This window comes from Nerophis ophidion, linkage group LG04 (assembly GCF_033978795.1).
Source record: "Nerophis ophidion isolate RoL-2023_Sa linkage group LG04, RoL_Noph_v1.0, whole genome shotgun sequence".
NCBI lineage: Eukaryota > Metazoa > Chordata > Actinopteri > Syngnathiformes > Syngnathidae > Nerophis > Nerophis ophidion.
In genome coordinates this window covers 86,365,701-86,387,017 of record NC_084614.1, presented here as the reverse complement: position 1 = coordinate 86,387,017, position 21,317 = coordinate 86,365,701, and the positions used below count along the sequence as shown (strand labels likewise).

General features: G+C 40.5%; 1 protein-coding gene across 3 annotated transcripts in view; it reads right to left on the bottom strand.

The window, feature by feature from the left end:
- Positions 1 to 21,317, bottom strand: part of LOC133552118 (class I histocompatibility antigen, F10 alpha chain-like) — a 184,903-nt gene that overhangs the window by 160,913 nt on the left and 2,673 nt on the right. The window contains exons 4-7 of one of the 3 annotated variants that reach the window (XM_061899462.1): positions 20,585 to 21,166; positions 20,348 to 20,365; positions 19,962 to 20,014; positions 19,557 to 19,850 (exon numbers count right to left, since the gene is read on the bottom strand). The exons of 1 other annotated variant lie outside the window; for it this stretch is intronic. In XM_061899462.1, coding sequence (XP_061755446.1) covers positions 19,962 to 20,014; positions 20,348 to 20,365; positions 20,585 to 21,166 — 653 coding nt within the window. In that variant the 3' untranslated portion in view covers positions 19,557 to 19,850. One more of the 3 variants, XM_061899463.1, reaches the window with a different exon arrangement.

Genomic DNA, 21,317 nt, shown 5'->3' with positions numbered 1-21,317 from the left:
CTCCTGTCCTGTCGTGTCATTGCAGCGTAGCGGTAAGCTATCTTTCGGTATCTGTTTGTATCTTACTGTCTTTTGTTCCCTGCTTCCGTTTTGTTTTCATTCTACAAGTAACGACTTCTGTTTTCCTGTTCGCTACCCGCTAGCTTCCACGCTAGGCCCCTTTTTGTTTGTTGCTAGCTTCCATGCTAAAGCTCCTTTTGTTTGTTATCCGCCTTGTGCGCGTCCTTTGTTAGTAGCCTTTTGTTTGTTCTTATTCTATTATTTTAATCAAAACATGTTTACCTGCAAAAAGCCTGTCTCCTTCTCTGCATCTTGGGGTTCGTCACCAACTAACTTTGACAGTATTTTACTTCTTTATCTCTTTTTTTAAACCAAAATTGCTCTGCTCTGATTAGGAGGTACTTGAATTAAAAAAATGTTCACAGGGGGTACATCACTGAAAAAAAGTTTGAGAACCACTGCTCTACAGCTCCACATGTATAACAGCCGTCAACCTACATGTTACATTTTTGTTTCAAAAAATAATTTGTAGATTATATTCTGTTCATTTTCAATTATATTCCTTTCATTTTGGTGGAGCTGGACAGTTACTAACGCTGGCTACTTTATTAGCATGCACCCTTCTCTTCATCTACTGTGTTTACATTCCAACATAGCTAAACTCCATCAAATGACCACAGTCGCCCCCTAGCGTACAAGAGGCACACTGCGTATGGCCAACCGTCACATTAGAGCAGGGGTGTCCAAACTTTTTCCACTGAGGGCCGCAGACTGAAAAATCATAGCAAGCGGGGCCATTTTGACATTATTTTATTTTAAAAACCAATACATGTATAACCAATATACATTTAGGCCTCCACTCTGGTTTGATCCCGGGGACCCCAAAGGGTTTTGGTCAAAAAATTATTAAAAATGTGCAATTATTCAGTATTATTTTTGTTTTATTATTATTCAAGTTTTAAATCTCCAGATCAACATTAGGTCCATCTGTCAATATAATGATTTTAAAGCTTTAAGTTGTATGCTCTTTTTGTCAAAGAAAACCCTGTTTTTAATGGGAAAAAAACAGAAAATATGCAATATTATCACCCAATATTTTTTCAAGTGGAATATTTGAGATTATATAATAATTGGAGCATTAACAAAAAGTGAGGAGAGGCGGGCCGGCGGGGAAAGTGTCACGTCAGCCGCCGTGTGGACGTCGGACGCCAACATGAGCGAACGCTTCCTTCTGCTGCTGCTGCCCTGAGGAGGCTAACACTCTGCTGCTGCTGCCCTGAGGATGCTAACACTCTGCTGCTGCTGCTGCCCTGAGGAGGCTAACACTCTGCTGCTGCTGCTGCTGCCCTGAGGAATTAGCAAGCATTCATTAACATCAATTTCTCCAACTCCAGTACAGCAGCACCTACCACCAACAGATCAAGCAGACTGCCATAAAGCCTGCTGATCAAGGTACTCCAAGGTTAAACTACCAACAGTAACCACAGGTTGACGAGCTGGAAGAAATAAAACTCTCGCTTAACTTTATGTCTGAAGAGTTGTCCAGAGTGGCAAACCAACAAACTGCACTTAGTCAACTAGTGGAGGAAGTTTGAGAGGTAAAAAAAATAATTGTAGCCAAATCAATTAAAATATTGGAAAGACGTGTTGATGAACTTGAACAATACACAAGAATGGATGATGTGATTGTCAGTGGCTAGGACACCAAACACCGCTCATATGCTCGAGCAACTGCAGGTGAACAGAATGGTGGGGATGAGTCCACGACGGAGCTAGAAAACCTGGAGCAACAGGTCCTGCAGTTTTTTCAGTCTAAGAACATTGAAATAGACAGTAATGCTATCTCTGCCTGTCATACCCTCCCTCGAAGGGATAACTTGGCAAAACAAGCAATTATTGTAAGGTTTACGAACAGGAAAGTAAAAACTGATCTTTTGAGACAGTGTAAAAAGTTAAGAGGTACGGCAGTGTACATTAATGAGCACTTAACAAAAAAAAAACTCGGACATAGCAAGACAGGCTAGGGCCCTAAAGAAACAAGGGAAAATTCAGTCCACGTGGACACGGAATTGCAAAGTCTGGATAAAACTACAGGGCACGCCTGAAGAAGCAAAGGTTCTAGTAATCAGAGAAATGGGGGAGCTTGAAAAGTACAAATGATGAAACCAGAAATCATGTTGCCAACTTGCTAATTGAATGTTAATATAACAGCAAATGAATGAGTGAAATATGAACTTTGCACTATGTTTGAAAACGATATAGACCCTGAAAAAAATGTCTTCAATGGCAAAGCAATGAATTGCAAATATTATACAGATGAACAATATAATGACAGTATAAAATTAAGTAACCAATTAACAATTATACATATTAATAGAAGTCTGTCTGCAAACTTTCACCATATAAAGGAATATTTAAGTCAATTTGTAAAACCTTTTAGCATTATAGCAATATCAGAAACTTGGATAACTCAAGAAAAAAGTGTAGATTTTGGTCTGAATGGATATGAATTTGTGCATTTGGATAGAATAGATAAAAACGGAGGAGGAGTAGCACTCTATATTGATAAAAATCTAAACTTTATTAAAGTTGAAAATATCATTGAAGAAGTAATGGAATGTATAACGGTAGAGATTATAAGAGAAGGAAGAAAAAATATCCTAGTTAGTTGTATATATAGAACTCCGGGATCCAAAATAGAAACCTTCACCAAAGGATTATTTTATAAATTGAATAACAAAGAAATATTTATTAGTGGAGACTTTAAAATTGACTTAATACATACAAGTAGCAATAGAGAAACAGCTGAATTTATAGACACAATGCACAGTATGAGTTTGATATCTTTGATAAATAAAGCAACAAGAATCACATCACATAGTGCCACCCTAATTGACAATATATTTACCAATATAATGGATGACAACCTAATATGTGGAATCTTGATAAATGATATAAGTGATCATCTCCCAGTCTTTGTGGTCTACAACTGTGCCAGTAAAATTAAAATCAAGAATGAATGTGAAACTGTCTATAAGAGAATCATAACAGAGAAAACGCTCAACAAATTCAAGAATGAACTACAAAAGCAAAATTGGAATACTATTTATGATAAACAAGAAGTTAATACAGCTTATGAAGAATTCTTAAACACATGTAAAATAGTATATGATGGAAATTGTCCAGTAGTAAATTATAAAAGGAAGTCAAAGTACGGCGAGTTTAAACCGTGGATGACTAAAGGACTCCAAAATGCCTGTAAAAAAAAGAATATTTTATATAAGGAATTTATAAAAAATAAAAACTTTAGTAAATGAAAATAAATATAAAAAATATAAAAATAAACTAATCAATATAATCAGAATGTGTAAAAAAGATTATATAAATAAACTGGAATATAACAAGAATAATATAAGAGGTGTATGGAAAATATTAGATGGTATTATTAGAAATAAAACTGATGATAATCAATACCCACCATACTTTGTGGAAAATAACAACATGATTAAGGATAAGGAGGTGATAGTAAATACATTTAATGATTATTTTATAAATATTGGACCGAAACTAGCAGAAGAGATAAAGGTAGAAGGGACAAAAATAGATGCAGCAGATTATATCGACCCAAACCCTAAAACAATGTTTTTAAAACCAGTAGTAGAAAGAGAAATCAGGAACATAGTCAAAAGTTTTAAGAACAAAACAAGCAAAGATGTGGATGATATAGACATGCAAACTTTAAAGTATGTGATAGATGGAATTAGTGCTCCATTAGCGTATCTATTTAACCTTTCATTTGAAATGGGAGTATTTCCTCAACTAATGAAAATTGCAAAAGTTGTTCCTATTCACAAAGCGGGAGACGGACACTTATTCACAAACTACAGACCAATCTCAATATTACCACAGTTCTCCAAAATATTAGAAAAAATATTTATAAATAGATTCGATGGCTTTGTAGAAAAAATGAATTATTAACAGATAGGCAGTATGGTTTCAGGAATAATCCATCAATTGATTTAATTGAAGAAATAACTGATAGTATTGATAAAAATAAATATACAATAGGAGTATTCTTAGATCTTAAGAAGGCTTTTGATACAGTAGACCATAGTATTCTTATTAGAAAAATGGAAAAATATGGTTTTAGGGGTATTGTTCTGGAATGGATCAAAAGTTATTCATCTGATAGAAAGCAGTTTGTACAGATATCACAAAAAAAAATCATGTTGGTTAAATATTAAATGTTTGGTACCACAGGGGTCAGTCTTAGGGCCCAAGATGTTCATCATGTATATAAATGATATTTGTAAAGTAACTGAAAACCTTAAATATGTGTTATTGGCGGATGACACCAATGTACTCTGTTCTGATGTGGACTTGCAGCAGCTCCTGAGGACCGTCACCATGGAGATGTGTAAACTAAAAAAATGGTTTGATACTAATAAATTATCATTAAACCTAAATAAAACTAACTTTATGTTATTTGGAAATAAGAGAAATGATATCGATGTAAAATTATATATAGGCAATGTAAGTATAGAAAGAGTAAACAAAATCAAATTTTTGGGTGTGATCTTGGACCACAGGATCTGCTGCAAGTCACACATTACATACATCAAAGGGAAGTCACACATTACATACATCAAAGGGAAGTCACACATTACATACATCAAAGGGAAGTTGGCCAGAAGTATTGCTGTCCTGGGTAAAACAAGGCACATTCTTCATCAAAAAACATTACACACTCTTTATTGAACACTTGTTTTACCATATTTGAGTTACTGTCTAGAAGTTTGGGGAAATACATACAGGACGAACATCCAACCACTATTCATAATGCCAAAAAGGGCCATCAGACTGATACATAACACAGGACCCCGAGAACACACTAATGGATTATTTATAAAAACATTTGATTTAAAACTACCAGATCTCATCCAACTCAAGACTGCCCAAATGATTTATAAAGCAAGTAAAGATTGACTTCCAACAGGGTTACAGAAGATTTTTTACAAAGAGAAGGGAATTACAATTTAAGAGGAGAACTACTTTTCAAGATCCAATATTGTAGAACAACGCAGAAACGAATGAGTATAACAATAGCAGGGGTTAAAATATGGAACTGTTTAAAGGATGAAATAAAACACAGCACCAACATAAACCAGTTTAAAAAGCTTTTTAAATCATTTATCATGAGTAAATATAAGAAAGAAGAGCAAACATTGTTTTAGAAAGACAATAATATATAATATGTATATAAATACAATTTATGATTTCATAATTATACATATAGGTTATATTAAAATGTATATATTACCACTTTATATGGAATTTAAATAAATTGTGTATATATATATATATATATATATATATATATATATATACATATATATACATATATATATATATATATATATATATATATATATATATAAGTGTACAAATGTATATGTTTGATTTAAATGTTAAACTGTGTATAGGAGACGTGTGCTACATATATGTTGCTTATATATTGTTTAAAAAAAAAAGTAATATAAGTGAAGCATGTTTTAGATTTTATATATTTTGAACCTTGTTCTTGTTGTGGATCTATTTTAGGCCCCATCCTGTTCGCTCTTTATCTCCCCCCTCTTGGAGAGATTTTTAAGAAACATGGAGTGTTTTATCACTTTTATGCAGATGACTGCCAAATTTATATGCCGATTTCAAAAGGCCACGCCCCCTGACACCCCTTCTTAACTGTCTATGCGACCTCAAGGCTTGGTTAGCCCAGAATTTTTTAATAATGAATGAGGGAAAAACGGAAATTTTAGTTTTTGGTCCGGCCCTCACTGACTTGGGACCATTGCAACATGATGTGTGTCCCAAAGTCACCAGCCTTGGCGTCACTATAGACCGCCATTTTAAACTAGACAAACAAGTCAATGGCGTTTTAAAATCGTGTTTTTATCACCTTCGTCTTTTAGTAAAGGTTAAACCGTTTTTATCTTTTAACCTTTTTGAAGAAGTGGTCCATGCTTTTATTTCAAGTGGCCTGGACTACTGCAATGCACTTTATGCTGGCATTAGCCAAAAAGCTCTCTCCCGGTTGCAGTTAGTCCAGAACGCGGCAGCAGGACTTTTAACAGGGGCCAGGAAACGCCAGCATATAACCCCAATTCTTCAGAGTTTGCACTGGCTCCCTGTTCATTTTAGAATTGATTTTAAAACATTGCTGTTTGTTTTTAAATCTTTACATGGACTGGCACCTCAATATATCTCGGACCTCATCCAAATTTACATTCCTGAGGTCCGAAAGCCAGTTCCAGCTCGTGGTGCCCAAGACCAGACTTAAGACCAGGGGAGACAGGGCCTTCTCTGTGGTCGGCCCTAAGCTCTGGAACACTCTGCCCCTCCATGTTCAAACTGCTTCCACAGTGGACTCTTTTAAGTCTCGTCTTAAGACCCACTTTTATTCTTTGGCTTTTAACACTACGTGAGTTGTGTGGTCCTCTGTCCTCTGTTGTCCTCTGTGTTTTTTATACACTTTGATTTCTATTTTACTGTTTTAATTGATTTTACCCTTTAAAATAGTTTTTAATCATATTTGTTTTTATATTGTTTTTATTGGTTTTATTTTTATTCAATTTTTGTTTTATTCAGTCATTGGTGGAGCATAATATTGTTTTTAACATGGCTGTACAGCACTTTGGAAACGTAATAGTTGTTTAAATGTGCTATATAAATAAAGTGGATTGGATTGGATTGGATTGTTGTGATGGGGTAGGTTTATATAAGCGTTGCTTCAACCTACACCCTTTTGGCTCAATCATTGCTCAAATGAGTGTTTTTTTGTTTTGTTTTGTTTTTTGTTTTTTTTCTTTTCTTGTTGTTGTTCTTTGTTTTATGTGAAGATTGCCGAAATAAAATACATTGATTGATTGATTGATTTGCGCCTAGAACTATCCGCATGGTTCTTTTCCTCTTTGATCTGGAGGACACAACGGCCACAGTTTCCAGAAAACAATTTGAAATGTGGCCTCGTCAGACCACACAACTCTTTTACACTTTGCATCAGTCCATCTTGGATGAGCTCGGGTTTAGCGACGCTGGCAGAATTTCTGGGTGTTGTTGATAACTGGCTTTCGCTTTGAATAGTACAGTTTTAACTTGTACTTACAGATGTAGCAACCAACTGTAGTTACTGACAGTGGTTTTCTGAAGTGTTCCTGAGCCCATGTGGTGATAACCTTTACACACTGATGCCACTTTTTGATACAGTACCGCCTGAGGGATCAAAGGTCAAGGGGATTCAATGTTGGTTTTCAGCCTTGCTGCTTACGTGCAGGGATTTACCCAGATTCTCTGAACCTTTTGATTATATTACGGACCGCAGATGGTGAAATCCCTAAATTCCTTGCAATAGCTAGTTGAGAGATGTTGTTTTTAAACTTTTGTTCATGAAGTGGTGACCCTCGCCCCATCCTTGTTTGTGAATGAACAAACATTTCATGGAAGCTGCTTTTATACCCAATCATGGCACCCACCTGTTCCCAATTAGCCTGTTCACCTGTGGGATATTTCAAATAAGTTTTTGATGAGCATTCCTCAACTTTCTCAGTCTTTTTTGCCACTTGTGCCATTTTTTTCAAATATGTTGCAGGCAATTCCAAATAAGCAAATACTTGCAAAAAATAAAGTTTTCCAGTTTGAATGTTTAGTATCTTGTCTTTGCAGTCTATTCAATTGAATATGGGTTGAAAAAGATTTGCAAATCACTGTTTTCTGTTTTTATTTACCATTTACACAACGTGCCAACTTCATTGATTTCGGGTTTTGTATATTGAAAAAAAGAACATCATTGAAAAAAATAATAAAGGCCACAAAAACGCATCAATCAAATTGGTTGTAATTAGCCCCTTAAGTCCTTTAGCAGCTATAAAATGATGTTGCTGAAAAGACTATATCTGTAAAATGTGTGTCTGTGGAGCACAAGCACTGATCCTGCAGCCGTGTGTGGAACTGTCAGTGTGCCCAGTTACTAAATAAAAACTAAATAGTGCTGGCACGACAGCGGTGAGTGTTGATAAATCATATTGGGCGTGATAAATAATTATATTCGCATTTTCTCCCAGTATTGTGGGAGTTTTAATGATCAGCATATATTTTGCATGTTAATGAAGACAGAGACCCAAAATGTATTGCACGCCTTATTCTGCTCACTTAAGAGACACAATCCACTTTGCACAGGTTTAGTAGATCAGCTCTGCGTGTGCTATCGGGTTTGCACGTATTTTAGTACACGCAAACCTTTAATAAATCAGGCCCTATGAGTCCAACTCCATCCTGGAGACGAGGATTGCACTTTGTCAGGCCTCTACCTTCACACCTGTGCAACTTGGGTGTGCCACCTGAAGACTAAGCTCAAAATAACCACAAGAAGGTGCCAATCTCTCAGGAGGGGAAGTAAAAAAATAAAAGTGAACTCAACTTAATAAAGTATCCTTGATCCACATTTTTCCCACCATCACTACATTTATCTTAACTTGATGGCCTAATTCTTAAACTGAATGTTCACCTTTAGTAGGACTTCACACACAATAGTCAATATTTACACCACTGAAAAGTACAATCCACTTATGAGCAAAACAAAAACATTCTTCTCAAACTAGTTTATCAACAAGTCAGCTGCGTCATGCCTCAAAGTTTCCGCCTCCTCCACTTATTCACACACAGAGAAACTTAACAGCACTGCCTACACTCTAGACCAGGGGTCTCAAACTCAATTTACCAGGGGGCCACTGGATGCAGAGTCTGAGTGAGGCTGGGCCGCAAGAAAAGATGTCTTACATTTTTTTTATTTTTTTTGCATACTCCTCAGCATGTCTAGTTGTATAATGACGTTTCAAATTGTATCCCTTGTGCAACTTTCTGGGTGCAAATAAGACACGTCGGGGTGCCCCTGTGCTCAACAAAGAAATATCGCATCTCCCACTTTTCCTGGAATTGTCTTTGCTCATCACTAACCCTTCTCTTCACTGCAGGCTTTGAAAAAGACATGTTTGGGGTTGTGGAATATATTTGTATTTAGCCCACGCACGGAGAATAATGTTGTTTCCGCAATGTGCGTCTCTCCGCTTTTCCTCCCTACAGCAACACGGCGGTCGGCGGATAATAGCCGGGAAAGTACCGGGATAGCGAGCGCAAAAAAGTGACGGCTCCCGGAGTGTTTATATGTAGTGTTCATCGTGTGAGGCAATGCAAACTAAACAAGAAAAAAAAAGCAAATAACGGTTTGAATTGGTCCAGGTTATCGGGGACTGTTATTACTGACGGACAGGTGTCGCGGTGTGACTGCAGCCAGGCACCTAAGTGAACCCCCGTCTCCATGACAACGTCTCTGTCGCTTTCACTCATTTGCAGCTTTTCCACCAACGCAGGGTAGGCAACCCAGAACGTTGAAAGAGCCATTTTGGACCCGAATAACACAACGCTGTCAAGCGCCGTTCATATAAAACTTGCGGGCCGCACTAACATTAAAGGCCTACTGAAATTAGATTTTCTTATTCAAACGGGGATAGCAGGTCCATTCTATGTGTCATACTTGATCATTTCCAGATATTGCCATATTTTTGCTGAAAGGATTTAGTAGAGAACATCGACGATAAAGTTTGCAACTTTTGGTGCTGATAAAAAAGCCTTGCCTGTACCGGAAGTAGCAGACGATGTGCGCGTGACATCAAGGGTTGTGGAGCTCCTCACATCTGAACATTGTTTACAATCATGGCCACCAGCAGCGAGAGCGATTCGGACCGAGAAAGCGGCAATTTCCCCATTAATTTTAGCGAGGATGAAAGATTTGTGGATGAGGAAAGTGAGAGTGAAGGACTAGAAAAAAAAAAGACTACAGTGGGAGCGATTCAGATATTATTGGACAAATTTAGTAGGATAATTCAGGAAATTTCCTTATCTGCTTATTGTTTTACTAGTGTTTTAGTGAGATTACATGGTCGTAACTGTACAACCTGAAGGTCGGCCCCGCACCTTTCTTCAGCACCAGTCGACGGGTGGTGGTGACGCCCATCTCTGCCCTTCGCAAGGGACCCTCTCCGAAACACGATTTTTCAAAGTGACCGCTGCATAATACACTGTACTTTGTGTGTGTGGTCCAATCCAGCCGTGTTCGCTTGACCGCTCTGTTCCATAGTAAAGCTTCAATGTCAACCTTCGGGAATGTAAACAATGAAACACCGGCTGTGTTTGTGTTGCTAAAGGGGGCCGCAATACACCGCTTCCCACCTACAGCTTTCTTCTTTGATGTCTCCATTATTTATTGAACAAATAGCAAAAGATTCAGCAACACAGATCTCCAGAATACTGTGGAATTATGCGATGAAAACAGACGACTTATAGCTGGGAACGGTGCTGGAACAAAATGTCCTCTACAATGCGTGACGTCACACACGCGTCATCATACCGCGACGTTTCAGCAGGATACTTTGGCGCGAAATTTAAAATTGCAATTTAGTAAACTGGCATGTGTTGCAATGTTAATATTTCATCATTGATATATAAACTATCAGACTGCGTGGTCGCTAGTAGTGGCTTTCAGTAGGCCTTTCAATCAATCAATCACCAATCAATGTTTATTTATATAGCCCTAAATCACAAGTGCCTCAAAGGGCCGCACAAACCACAACGACATCCTCGGTAGGGCCCACATAAGGGCAAGGAAAAACTCACCCCAGTGGGACGTTGACCATGATGACTATGAGAAACCTTGGAGAGGACCACATATGTGGGCAACACAGGCACTGAGCAAAAGTCTCTTGCTCTCTGTCCCTCAGGACAGAACGGAAGGCTCCGAATGGAATTAGTTCAGTGAGTTTCAGTTTCGTCTGCAATGCATTCCATGCCATAGGGGCAGCAATGCCAAAAGCTCTTTTGCCAAATTCAGTCCGTACATGGGGAACAGTTAAAACATACAAATTGTTAGAACGCATAAGAGCTGTTTTTTTCTTTGTCACAAAGTAGACAAGTATGGAGGTATTAAACCTAAAAGAGCTTTATAAATGATGGCCAGCCAATGTGTGTATCTGTGTGCACTCAATGAAGATAAGTCTGACTTCATATACAGTTGACAGTGGTGGGTGAGACTACGACAGCCAGGAACAAATCTTAGTGCTGAGTGAAAAACAGTGTCCAAGGACTGGAGGCATTTAGATGAAGCACTAAAATAAAGCAGGTCTCCATAATCATTTACGGGCAAGATAGTCGCTGTCACCAATTTCTTTCTGACTTTAAGAGAGAAGCCGTTTTTATTTCTAAAAAGGAAACCGAGCTTTACCCTGAGCTTAGAGACCAAGTTGTTAATACGGGCTTTAAATGAAAGCTCCTGATCAAGAGTAAAACCCAAGTACTTGTAATTTAAGACCTGCTCTATAGGGTTTCCATTTGATGTTACAATATTTGGAATATTTTCCAGTAGAACCCTTGAATGAGAGAAACCATTACTTTGCTTTTATCTGTATTTAAAACCAATTTAAGATCAAATAAGCGAGCCTGGATGACATCAAAAGCAGCTTGTAAAAACTCAAAAGCCTGAGTGATGGAGGTTGAACAGCAATAAATAATGGTGTCGTCTGCATAAAAATGGTACATTGCATTTGACAGATTATTGCAAAGATTATTCAAGTAGATAGAAAATAAAATGGGCCCCAGCACTGAGCCTTGTGGAACTCCTTTGGTAATGTCCAATAATGAAGAGGTTGTCCCAGCCACCTGTACACGTTGTGTTCTGCTGGAAAGATAGTCTGTGAACCAATTGATTGATTGATTGATTGATACTTTTATTAGTAGATTGCACAGTACAGTACATATTACGTACAATTGACCACTAAATGGTAACTGTCACGCGTACGGCGCACTTGTTGCGCGGAGTTGCCACTTCGTGGATGCACACACTACCAGTCAGCAGGATTGCAGGTAAGAATACGTTTTAATATAATAAAACAAAAGAACACTGGTGCAAAAAAGGTGAAAAACAAAGCGCGTGCCAATGCACGGAAAGCTAATGCTAAAAACGTAGCAGGAAACAGAAAACATTAAAAGACGTGCCACACGCACGTGAAGCTAAGGTGGAACTTAGCACAAAATAATCGAGGGCACAAGGATACAAAACGTGACGTGTTGCGAAAAGCAAGTAATGGACCGAGGACGAACTAAGGAACCAGGTGGGCTTCAATACACAAATAATTATTAGAAACAGGTGTGTGACAGGAGCCCGTGAGGAGGAACACAATACGTTGCCATGGTGACTAACACAAACAAGGAAGTGCTCAAACAAGGATCGGCAGAGTCCAGAAACAAAACATGAACAAAGACATAAATAGGGCAAAAACATTAACGATCCGAGTCACGGATCGTGACAGTAACACCCGAATAAGTTTTTCAACTTGTTTAAGTCGGGGTCCACGTTAATCAATTCATGGTACAAATATATACTATCAACATAATACAGTCATCACACAAGTTAATCATCATAGTATATACATTGAATTATTTACATTATTTACAATCCGGGGGGTGGGATGAGGAGCTTTGGTTGATATCAGAACTTCAGTCATCAACAATTGCATCAACAGAGAAATGTGGACATTGAAACAGTGTAGGTCTTACTTAGTAGGATATGTACAGCCAGCAGAGAACATAGTGAGTTCACATAGCATAAGAACAAGTATATACATTAGAAGTACATTTGAGTTGTTTATAATCCGGGGAGATGGGATGTGAATGGAGGAGGGTATTAGTAAAGTGTTGAAGTTGCCAGGAGGTGTTGTTTTAGAGCGGTTTTGAAGGAATATAGAGATGCACTTACTTTTATACCTGTTGGGAGTGCATTCCACATTGATGTGGCATAGAAAGAGGATGAGTTAAGACCTTTGTTAGATCGGAATCTGGGTTTAACGTGGTTTGTGGAGCTCCCCCTGGTGTTGTGGTTATGGCGGTCATTTACGTTAAGGAAGTAATTTGACATGTACTTCGGTATCAAGGAGGTGTAGCGGATTTTATAGACCAGGTTCAGTGCAAGTTGTTTCAATCAATCAATCAATCAATGTTTATTTATATAGCCCCAAATCACAAATGTCTCAAAGGACTGCACAAATCATTACGACTACAACATCCTCGGAAGAACCCACAAAAGGGCAAGGAAAACTCACACCCAGTGGGCAGGGAGAATTCACATCCAGTGGGACGCCAGTGACAATGCTGACTATGAGAAACCTTGGAGAGGACCTCAGATGTGGGCAACCCCCCCCCTCTAGGGGACCGAAAGCAATGGATGTCGAGCGGGTCTAACATGATACTGTGAAAGTTCAATCCATAGTGGCTCCAAGACAGCAGCGAGAGTCCCGTCCACAGGAAACCATCTCAAGCGGATCAGCAGCGTAGAGATGTCTCCAACCGATACAGGCGAGCGGTCCATCCTGGGTCCCGACGAGCGGTCCATCCTGCGTCTCGACTCTGGACAGTCAGTACTTCATCCATGGTCATCGGACCGGACCCCCTCCACAAGGGAGGGGGGGACATAGGAGAAAGAAAAGAAGCGGCAGATCAACTGGTCTAAAAAGGAGGTCTATTTAAAGGCTAGAGTATACAGATGAGTTTTAAGATGAGACTTAAATGCTTCTACTGAGGTAGCATCTCGAACTGTTACCGGGAGGGCATTCCAGAGTACTGGAGCCCGAACGGAAAACGCTCTATAGCCCGCAGACTTTTTTTTGAGCTCTAGGAATCACTAATAAGCCGGAGTCCTTTGAACGCAGATTTCTTGCCGGGACATACGGTACAATACAATCGGCAAGATAGGCTGGAGCTAGACCGTGTAGTATTTTATACGTAAGTAGTAAAACCTTAAAGTCACATCTTAAGTGCACAGGAAGCCAGTGCAGGTGAGCCTGCACCCTGAGCCAGCCCACTTTGGAGAAGTGGGTTGGATTGAGGTGTGATCTGGGGTGGAGGTCTAAAAGTAACCGGATTAGTTTATTCTGGGATGTTTGGAGTCTAGATTTGAGGGTTTTGGAGGTGCTGGGGTACCAGGAGGTGCAAGCGTAATCGAAGAAGGGTTGAATGAGAGTTCCCGCTAGAATCCTCAAGGTGCTTTTGTTGACCAGAGAGGAGATTCTGTAGAGGAATCTCGTTCTTTGGTTGACCTTTTTGATCACCTTGGTTGCCATTTTATCACAGGAAAGATTAGCCTCTAGAATGGAACCTAGGTAGGTGATCTCGTCTTTCCTGGTGATAACAATGTCACCCACTTTTATAGTGAAGTCACTGACCTTCTTAAGTTTGATATGGGACCCAAATAGGATGGATTCTGTTTGACCTAAGTGTATGGATAGCTTGTTGTCAGCGAGCCAGGTGCAAATATTGAGGAGTTCAGCACTGAGGATTTGTTCCACCTGTGACTTGTCTTTGCCGGATACCAGCAGGGCCGAGTCATCCGCATACAGGAACAATTCACAGTGGCATGCTGATGGCATGTCATTCACGTATATTAGGAACAGTAAAGGTCCTAGTATACTCCCCTGGGGGACTCCACAGCTTACTGAGAGGGGAGGGGACATGGTGCCGTTCACCTCTACCACCTGTTTCCTCCCCTCCAAGTAAGATTGCATCCAGCTTGATGAGGTTTCGTCGAATCCAATTGCTCGGAGCTTATCCAACAGTATAGCGTGGTTAACGGTGTCAAAGGCCTTCTGAATGTCCAGCATGACCATGCCGCAGTATTTGCCCGCGTCCACCTCATGTTTGATGTGGTCGCTCAGATAGAGAAGGCATGTGTCAGTGGAGTGCTTAGTTCTGAAGCCGGATTGGAATTTGTACATGAGTTTATTAGTAGCAAGGTATCTATCAACCTGTTCATAAACTATTTTCTCCATTACTTTCGAAATGGAACTGAGAATAGAAACAGGTCGGTAGTTACCAGGTTCTAATTTGCTTCCTTTTTTATAAAAGGGGGTTACTCTTGCTATCTTGAAATCCTTGGGTACTTGGCCTTGTTTGATTGAGAGGTTTATTATATGAGTGATTATTGGGGCAATGGTGGTGGCAGAGTCCATGAGGAATCTGGAGGGGATATTGTCAAGGCCGGTGGCCTTGTTTGGGTGGAGCGCGCTCAATTTATTAAGCACCTCGTTAGCTGAGACCATTTCTAATTTGAAATTGTTGTTGACTACTCCTAGCTTTCTGTAGAAGGCTTTAATGTGTTCTACACCAAAGCGACCAGAATGTTGGGATGGCTTGTTAACGAGAGTTGTGGCTATGTTGGTGAAAAAGATGTTAAGTCTGCTTGCTACCTCTATTTTGTCTGTAATGAGGGCGTCACCCTCCTTGATGTTGATGTTGGTGAGTCTGCTTTTAAGTTTCTGGCTGCATCCAGGAAGCTGGTTGTTGAGAATTTTCCAGAGCTCACGTGGCTTATTTGTGTTTTCCTCTATTTTGTCATTGATATAATTTTTTTTTAAGGATTTAGTCAGGTTGTTTGTTTTATTTCTTAATTTATTGCATTGCTTTTTGAGCGTTGAAAGGAGTGATTTGAGGTTATTATTATTGGGTTGTTTATTTACTTCGGTTTTACACTTTTGGTATTTGAAAAATTTTCTGTCCCTGTCTTTTATGGCAGCTAATAGGTCTGGATTGATCCACGGTTCGGAACGGGCTTTGATCCTGACTGTTCTCATGGGAGCCATATCATTTAGTACAGCTAGGAACGCTGTTTTGAAGCGATCCCAAGCATCCTCAACCAGGTTGCTCGTGAGCACAGGGGACCAGTCCCACTCATCTAATTTGAGGTTGAAATTATCACTGTTGTATTTTTTAAGGGATCTGGATTGCACTGTTATGTGGCCATTGGCTTTAGGTTTACTTATTTTGCGCGTGCAGAAGGTTATATAGTGGTCGCTAAGACCACAGATCATGACCCGACTATTTTTAATATTTAGCCGGTCCGATGTGAGGATGAGATCTATGGTTGACTGGGTGGAAACACACACCCGTGTGGGGAATGTTATTAGCTGGGAAAGAGCATGCAGATTACAGAATTTGCTGTAAGATTTGAAGACAGGCGCATCTCTGCGTTGAATATCTGTGTTCAGATCTCCAGTTATAATAATCTCCATGTTTTCTACACCAGCTAAGCCCTCCTCCAGGGCACCATAGAAATCACTCTGATTAGGGGGTCTGTATACAGTCCCTATTAGTACCGGCTTAGCGTTAGGGAATTTGATTTCTGCCCACACGGATTCAAGGGTATTGTGGTTGAGATCAGAGCGAGTTATGTATTTATGTATGTATGTATTTATGTATTTACATTCAAACCAGTGTGGGTGGCACTGGGAGCAGGTGGGTAAAGTGTCTTGCCCAAGGACACAACGGCAGTGACTAGGATGGCGGAAGCGGGAATCGAACCTGCAACCCTCAAGTTGCTGGCACGGCCACTCTACCAACCGAGCTAAACCGCCCCTAAACTAAACTAAACTAAACCTGGAAAAACAATTGTTTGCTTTTGGGCAGGTGGGGGAACAAATTGTTAGTTGTCTGCTTGGGGAGAAAAAAAAAAGTTTGCTCAGGTCCAGTTTATACAGTCAAAATAAACGTTGAGAATAGGCGTGAGATCAATTTCTCGTTTTCCAGCAACCCTCTTGTGAAAAGGGCCAAAATGATATCGATATAAATAAGCAGTATTATCTCAAGGTACAAACCTGAATCTTTATGGACGTCGATGGTTTTCTTTGCAGTGAAATAGTTCGATTTCCGCTTCAAATCTTCGCTCTTCGTCTTGCTTGCTGGATTGGAAAGGAAGTACTTCAGCACGCATGCGCACAAGCTTGGCTTTTAGTTCACGCTGCCATCAAGCGGCGCTTTCGTTGAAAACTGTCGCAAATGGCCGATGCGCGCGGAATGGTTGGCAAGTTGAATTGTACACGTTGAAAGGACGTTAAATAGACGATGTCCCCCAATGATGAAAACAAACCAGATTTGCAACATATGGTGTGGTGGGGTCAGTTGGTTGTGATTTGGTCGGGATATGGTTGAGTGACGTCGCGACGTAATTTCAACGTCACCTCGACGTTGAACTAAGGACGGGTGCCCACTGGGTGGTTGTTTGAATCCAAATTTTGACTAAGTCTAATTTTGGCAGTAGGCTTGTAATATTTGAATGAATTAAACCAAGACCTGACCTAGCTCTAAGTTCACCAGGAGTACTGATGTTGTATAAAGCTGGGCCTGGATTTGGTTGCACATTGCCTGATAGCAGAAGTAAGAACAATATAAAGATTTTCCGTTTCATATGGCAAGGTGACCTCATGACAACATTATTTGGCTTCACAATATCAAAATGAGTAATATCAGAAGGAGAAAACCATCTGTTTAGCACAGAAATACACCATAACTGAAGCTGGTTAGAATTATTTAGCACTGACCCACATGTGGATATCAATAACCTTTGTGTAAATGCTGTAGTTTCAAAGGACCAGGTGATTGTTATTGCGTTTGGTAGAGTTAAAGGTTGGTGGAGCACCTGGTCAGGTACCCCACTACAATTGCAGAAAACAAGTCCAGGAAAAAGCATTAATATTAAATAGAGAGCTTTTGTCAAAGTCATTGTTAAATTGTTTTACTACCTACCCAGGTCCAATAATCAAAGTTCAGATGTCCAAGCTACAAGAGTTGGAAGACCAAGCTAAGGCTAGCAGAGGCCCAGCTTTAGTCAGTCTGAGGCTAAGATGGATCCAGGCCGTGGAAGACGGAAGGCCAAGATGAAGCCAGTCGACTCAGACTGTAGGTAGTGGAAGGCCAAGCTGAGACTAGTATAGATCCAGACTGTGGCAGATGGAAGGCCAAAATTTCAGCTAGCAAAACATCCCCCGGCTTCTGCAGGTCAGAGGCCTCCAGATTTCCAAATCCAACAAAAGCAGTCAGAAATACAATTTTTTGGAAGTAAGCCTTCATTCATCAATTGTTACGCTTAAAACTAGTGCAATTTACTTAAATCGGCTAAAAAAAAGGGACTAAAACACATAGAAATTCAGACCACTTTGACAAGCAGACAAACAAAAGACAGTCCTGTCGGCCATCTTGGATTGGACATTCAACATTAACCCAATTTGGAAATCGGTCTGTAGTTATTTATATTTGTGGATTCACCTACTTTTGACGGAGGAAGAAGAAAGGCGGGTTTGCTGATTTTTGGAACGATTTTGCTTGAAAGACTCAGGTTAAAAAGGCATGAAAAAGAAAAAGGCAATTAGAAATATTATACATTATGTCCCAAATAAGCTCATACACGACACATTCTACAGATAGTGTATAAAAAAACTAAATAGTGGAATAAAAGAGGTGAAAACATGTGAAATGGAACAAAGAAAATTTGCATTGTTGAGTCTAATAAAGCTGCCATGCAGGTTGTTTTCTCTTTAAAGCTGTCATTGCTCAAAAATAATAATGAATCAAACTCAATGTTGTTACAAATTATTTAAACTAGTCATGGCTCCACTTACGTCACTTACAAAATTTGACTTCAAAATATTTTTATAGGATATTTTGTGTTTGCCTTACAAAAAAAAGGGTTTTTGCCTAATAGGGCAAAAAAAAAAAAACAGGAATGAAGAAGCTGTCACGTACTTGCATGGCTGCTCTAGTTGTGACCCCAAGATGCAGGAGACAGGAGGACGACGTGCGGGTGAGAGTCTTTTAATTCCCACAGGGAGCACAAGGAGGTGCAGCAGGGAAGTGCACAGAAGCATAAGCAGCATACAGAAAAACCAAAGTAACGTTTCACAAAACAATCCTTGAGCCCTGACTGGAGGGCGAGGCGGGCATAAATAGAAGCCAGTTGATTAAAGTAAAAGTACCAATGATTGTCACACACACACTAGGTGTGGTGAGATTTTCCTCTGCATTTGACCCATCACCCTCACCCCATGACCAGGTGTGGCCAGGCTGCCAATCAGCGACAGGTGAGGAGGGAAAAGGGCTCAGGGAGACAAACAGGAAGTGGGACCAAAATAAGAGCGCCGACTAGGAGATAAACACAAACGCAAACAGACCGCGTGACACCTGACGTGACAGGTCGTCACAGAAACGAGGGATGGATCTGAAATTTATCGAGGGACTTAAGTGTTGAAAGTAAAAAAAAAATGTTTGACTTATTTTTATGAGTGGGGCCCGTTTGGATCCTAATAATTTCAGTGGGACAAGTTTTAATTGTCATTGCTCAAAAAAAAATAATGAATTAAAATCGATGATGTTATGAATTATTGACATATTTAAGATTGCGATTAAGTTGAGTGAAAATTATTATTTTGTGCTTTTGCCATAACAAAACAAGGTTTTGACAAAAATGGCGTAAATTATGAAAAAAAAAAAGACTGATAAGGACGGATAAACCTGAAATTGATCAAGGGATTTAAGTGTTGAATGAAAAAGTAAAAACAAACAAAAATGACCTACTTCTACCATTTTTATGACTGAGACTCTTCCTGGTCCCCAAGAAAGCAGTGCGAGGCGAGTGGAGGAAAAACGGATTTATTGACAGAGATGTGACACAATGTGATATTGATCATAAGCAGCGGCCATTGAAAGAAAAGAAGAAATCCTCGTCATGACGTCAAGGCCATGAAACGTGCGATTTTACAGCCACCAACGTTTGATCTTGAAAGTCTTTTAACGGCCAAAGAAGAATACATGGAATAGCGTGAGGAGCAGTCGGACGAAGAACAAAGCACATCTCCATCTCATCTCCGAGTGTGATGACGTCCCTCAGCGATGGAGACATCTCCCTGTGTTCCAGTGCACAAAGCATCCTGGAGGAAGAAGACCACTCAGCACATTCCCGACAGAAGCAGGTGAATCCAAGTTGAACATCATCTTCACACAAGAACATTTGGAGGTGCAGACAGTCCATGTGAGCTTACTCAGCCTTCAGCCGCCTGCACGTTCTCGTCGAGCTCCACGCCGCCGTGGCGAGCTGCGGGACAAACGCAAACGGTGAAGGAAGAACATCCAGAAGGTGCCTCGTCACTCACATCAGATCTTTGAGGTGTGACTTGGAAACATGACGAGTCAGCACACTTGATGTCTCATTTGGCTGATCCTCATCATGAGGACTCCTGTCAAAAGTGAGATATGCCAGACTTTGTATTGCGTGTGCTCACAGGAGGGACTTTTATTGTGAAGGAGTCAGCTCCAGTTGGGCTTTTCCGGCTAAACTTGTAACAAAGGTCCACATCAGACCTCCATGTGAGTGACGCTTCACCACGGCTTTGTTTCTTGCGGCTCAAAGAAAAGATGTTTTACTTACCAGCTGGACCGTACTGGGCTGAAATGAAAGAGAAACAAGGTGAAGTGGACTTTTCCCCTCACGTCACGCCGTGTTTCTACGTGAGAGTGTGCGCTCTGTCTCTGTGGATCTTTGAGTGTTTGGCTGGAAGGCAACTAAAAGATGGCCGCACCTTTGCAGCCCGGATGAAAGCATCAACTCACGGCCTGGACCGAGTGCACCGAGAAGAAGAAGACAGAGGACATTGGCGTCCCTCACCTTGTCTGTTTCTGTGACGCCTGACCATGACCATGATGATGATGATGATGATGATGGCCGCCACAGCGAGGACCGCCGCCGTGGCAGCGAGGGCGACGCTCAAGTTGTCTGTGGAGAGCAAAAAAGCACAAGTGGAGTGACAAAGCATGAAGAGGAAACCTTCATGACTACTTTGCATGCAGACGTCAAGCGTTGTCATGGTGACATGGATCAATAATGGTGACAGGTGGACTTGTGATGGGAAACATCTCCAACTAAATGTGTCTTTCTCACCTTCATGGCTTGCGTTGCTCAGGATGCTTCTTCTCTCCAGCTTGGTGACCAAGTCTTCCTTGACGCCTGACAGCTGAAACACACATTCGTACTTGCCCTCCACGTCGGCCGTCACCTCCACTTTCAGCGCCACCGACATCTGGAAGGTTCCGTCGTGGTTGGGGAGTATCTCTCCGTGCTCCACGTCCTCGAAGATCTGCTCGCCGTCTTTCCTCCAAAACAGGTCGGCACCGTCGGGGTAGAAACCTGTCGCCATGCAGCTGACCGGAGAGGACGGCGTCTTCTGGAGCAGGAACACCTCTGGAAGCTCTGCACAGGAAGTGATGTCACGTGTGAACACAGGACAACGTGGAGAGAAGGTGTGGATGGAAGTAAAGGTGGAGAGAAGGTGTGGATGGAGAGAAGGTGGGGATGGAGGTAAAGATGAGGAGAAGGTGTGGATGGAGAGAAGGTGTGGATG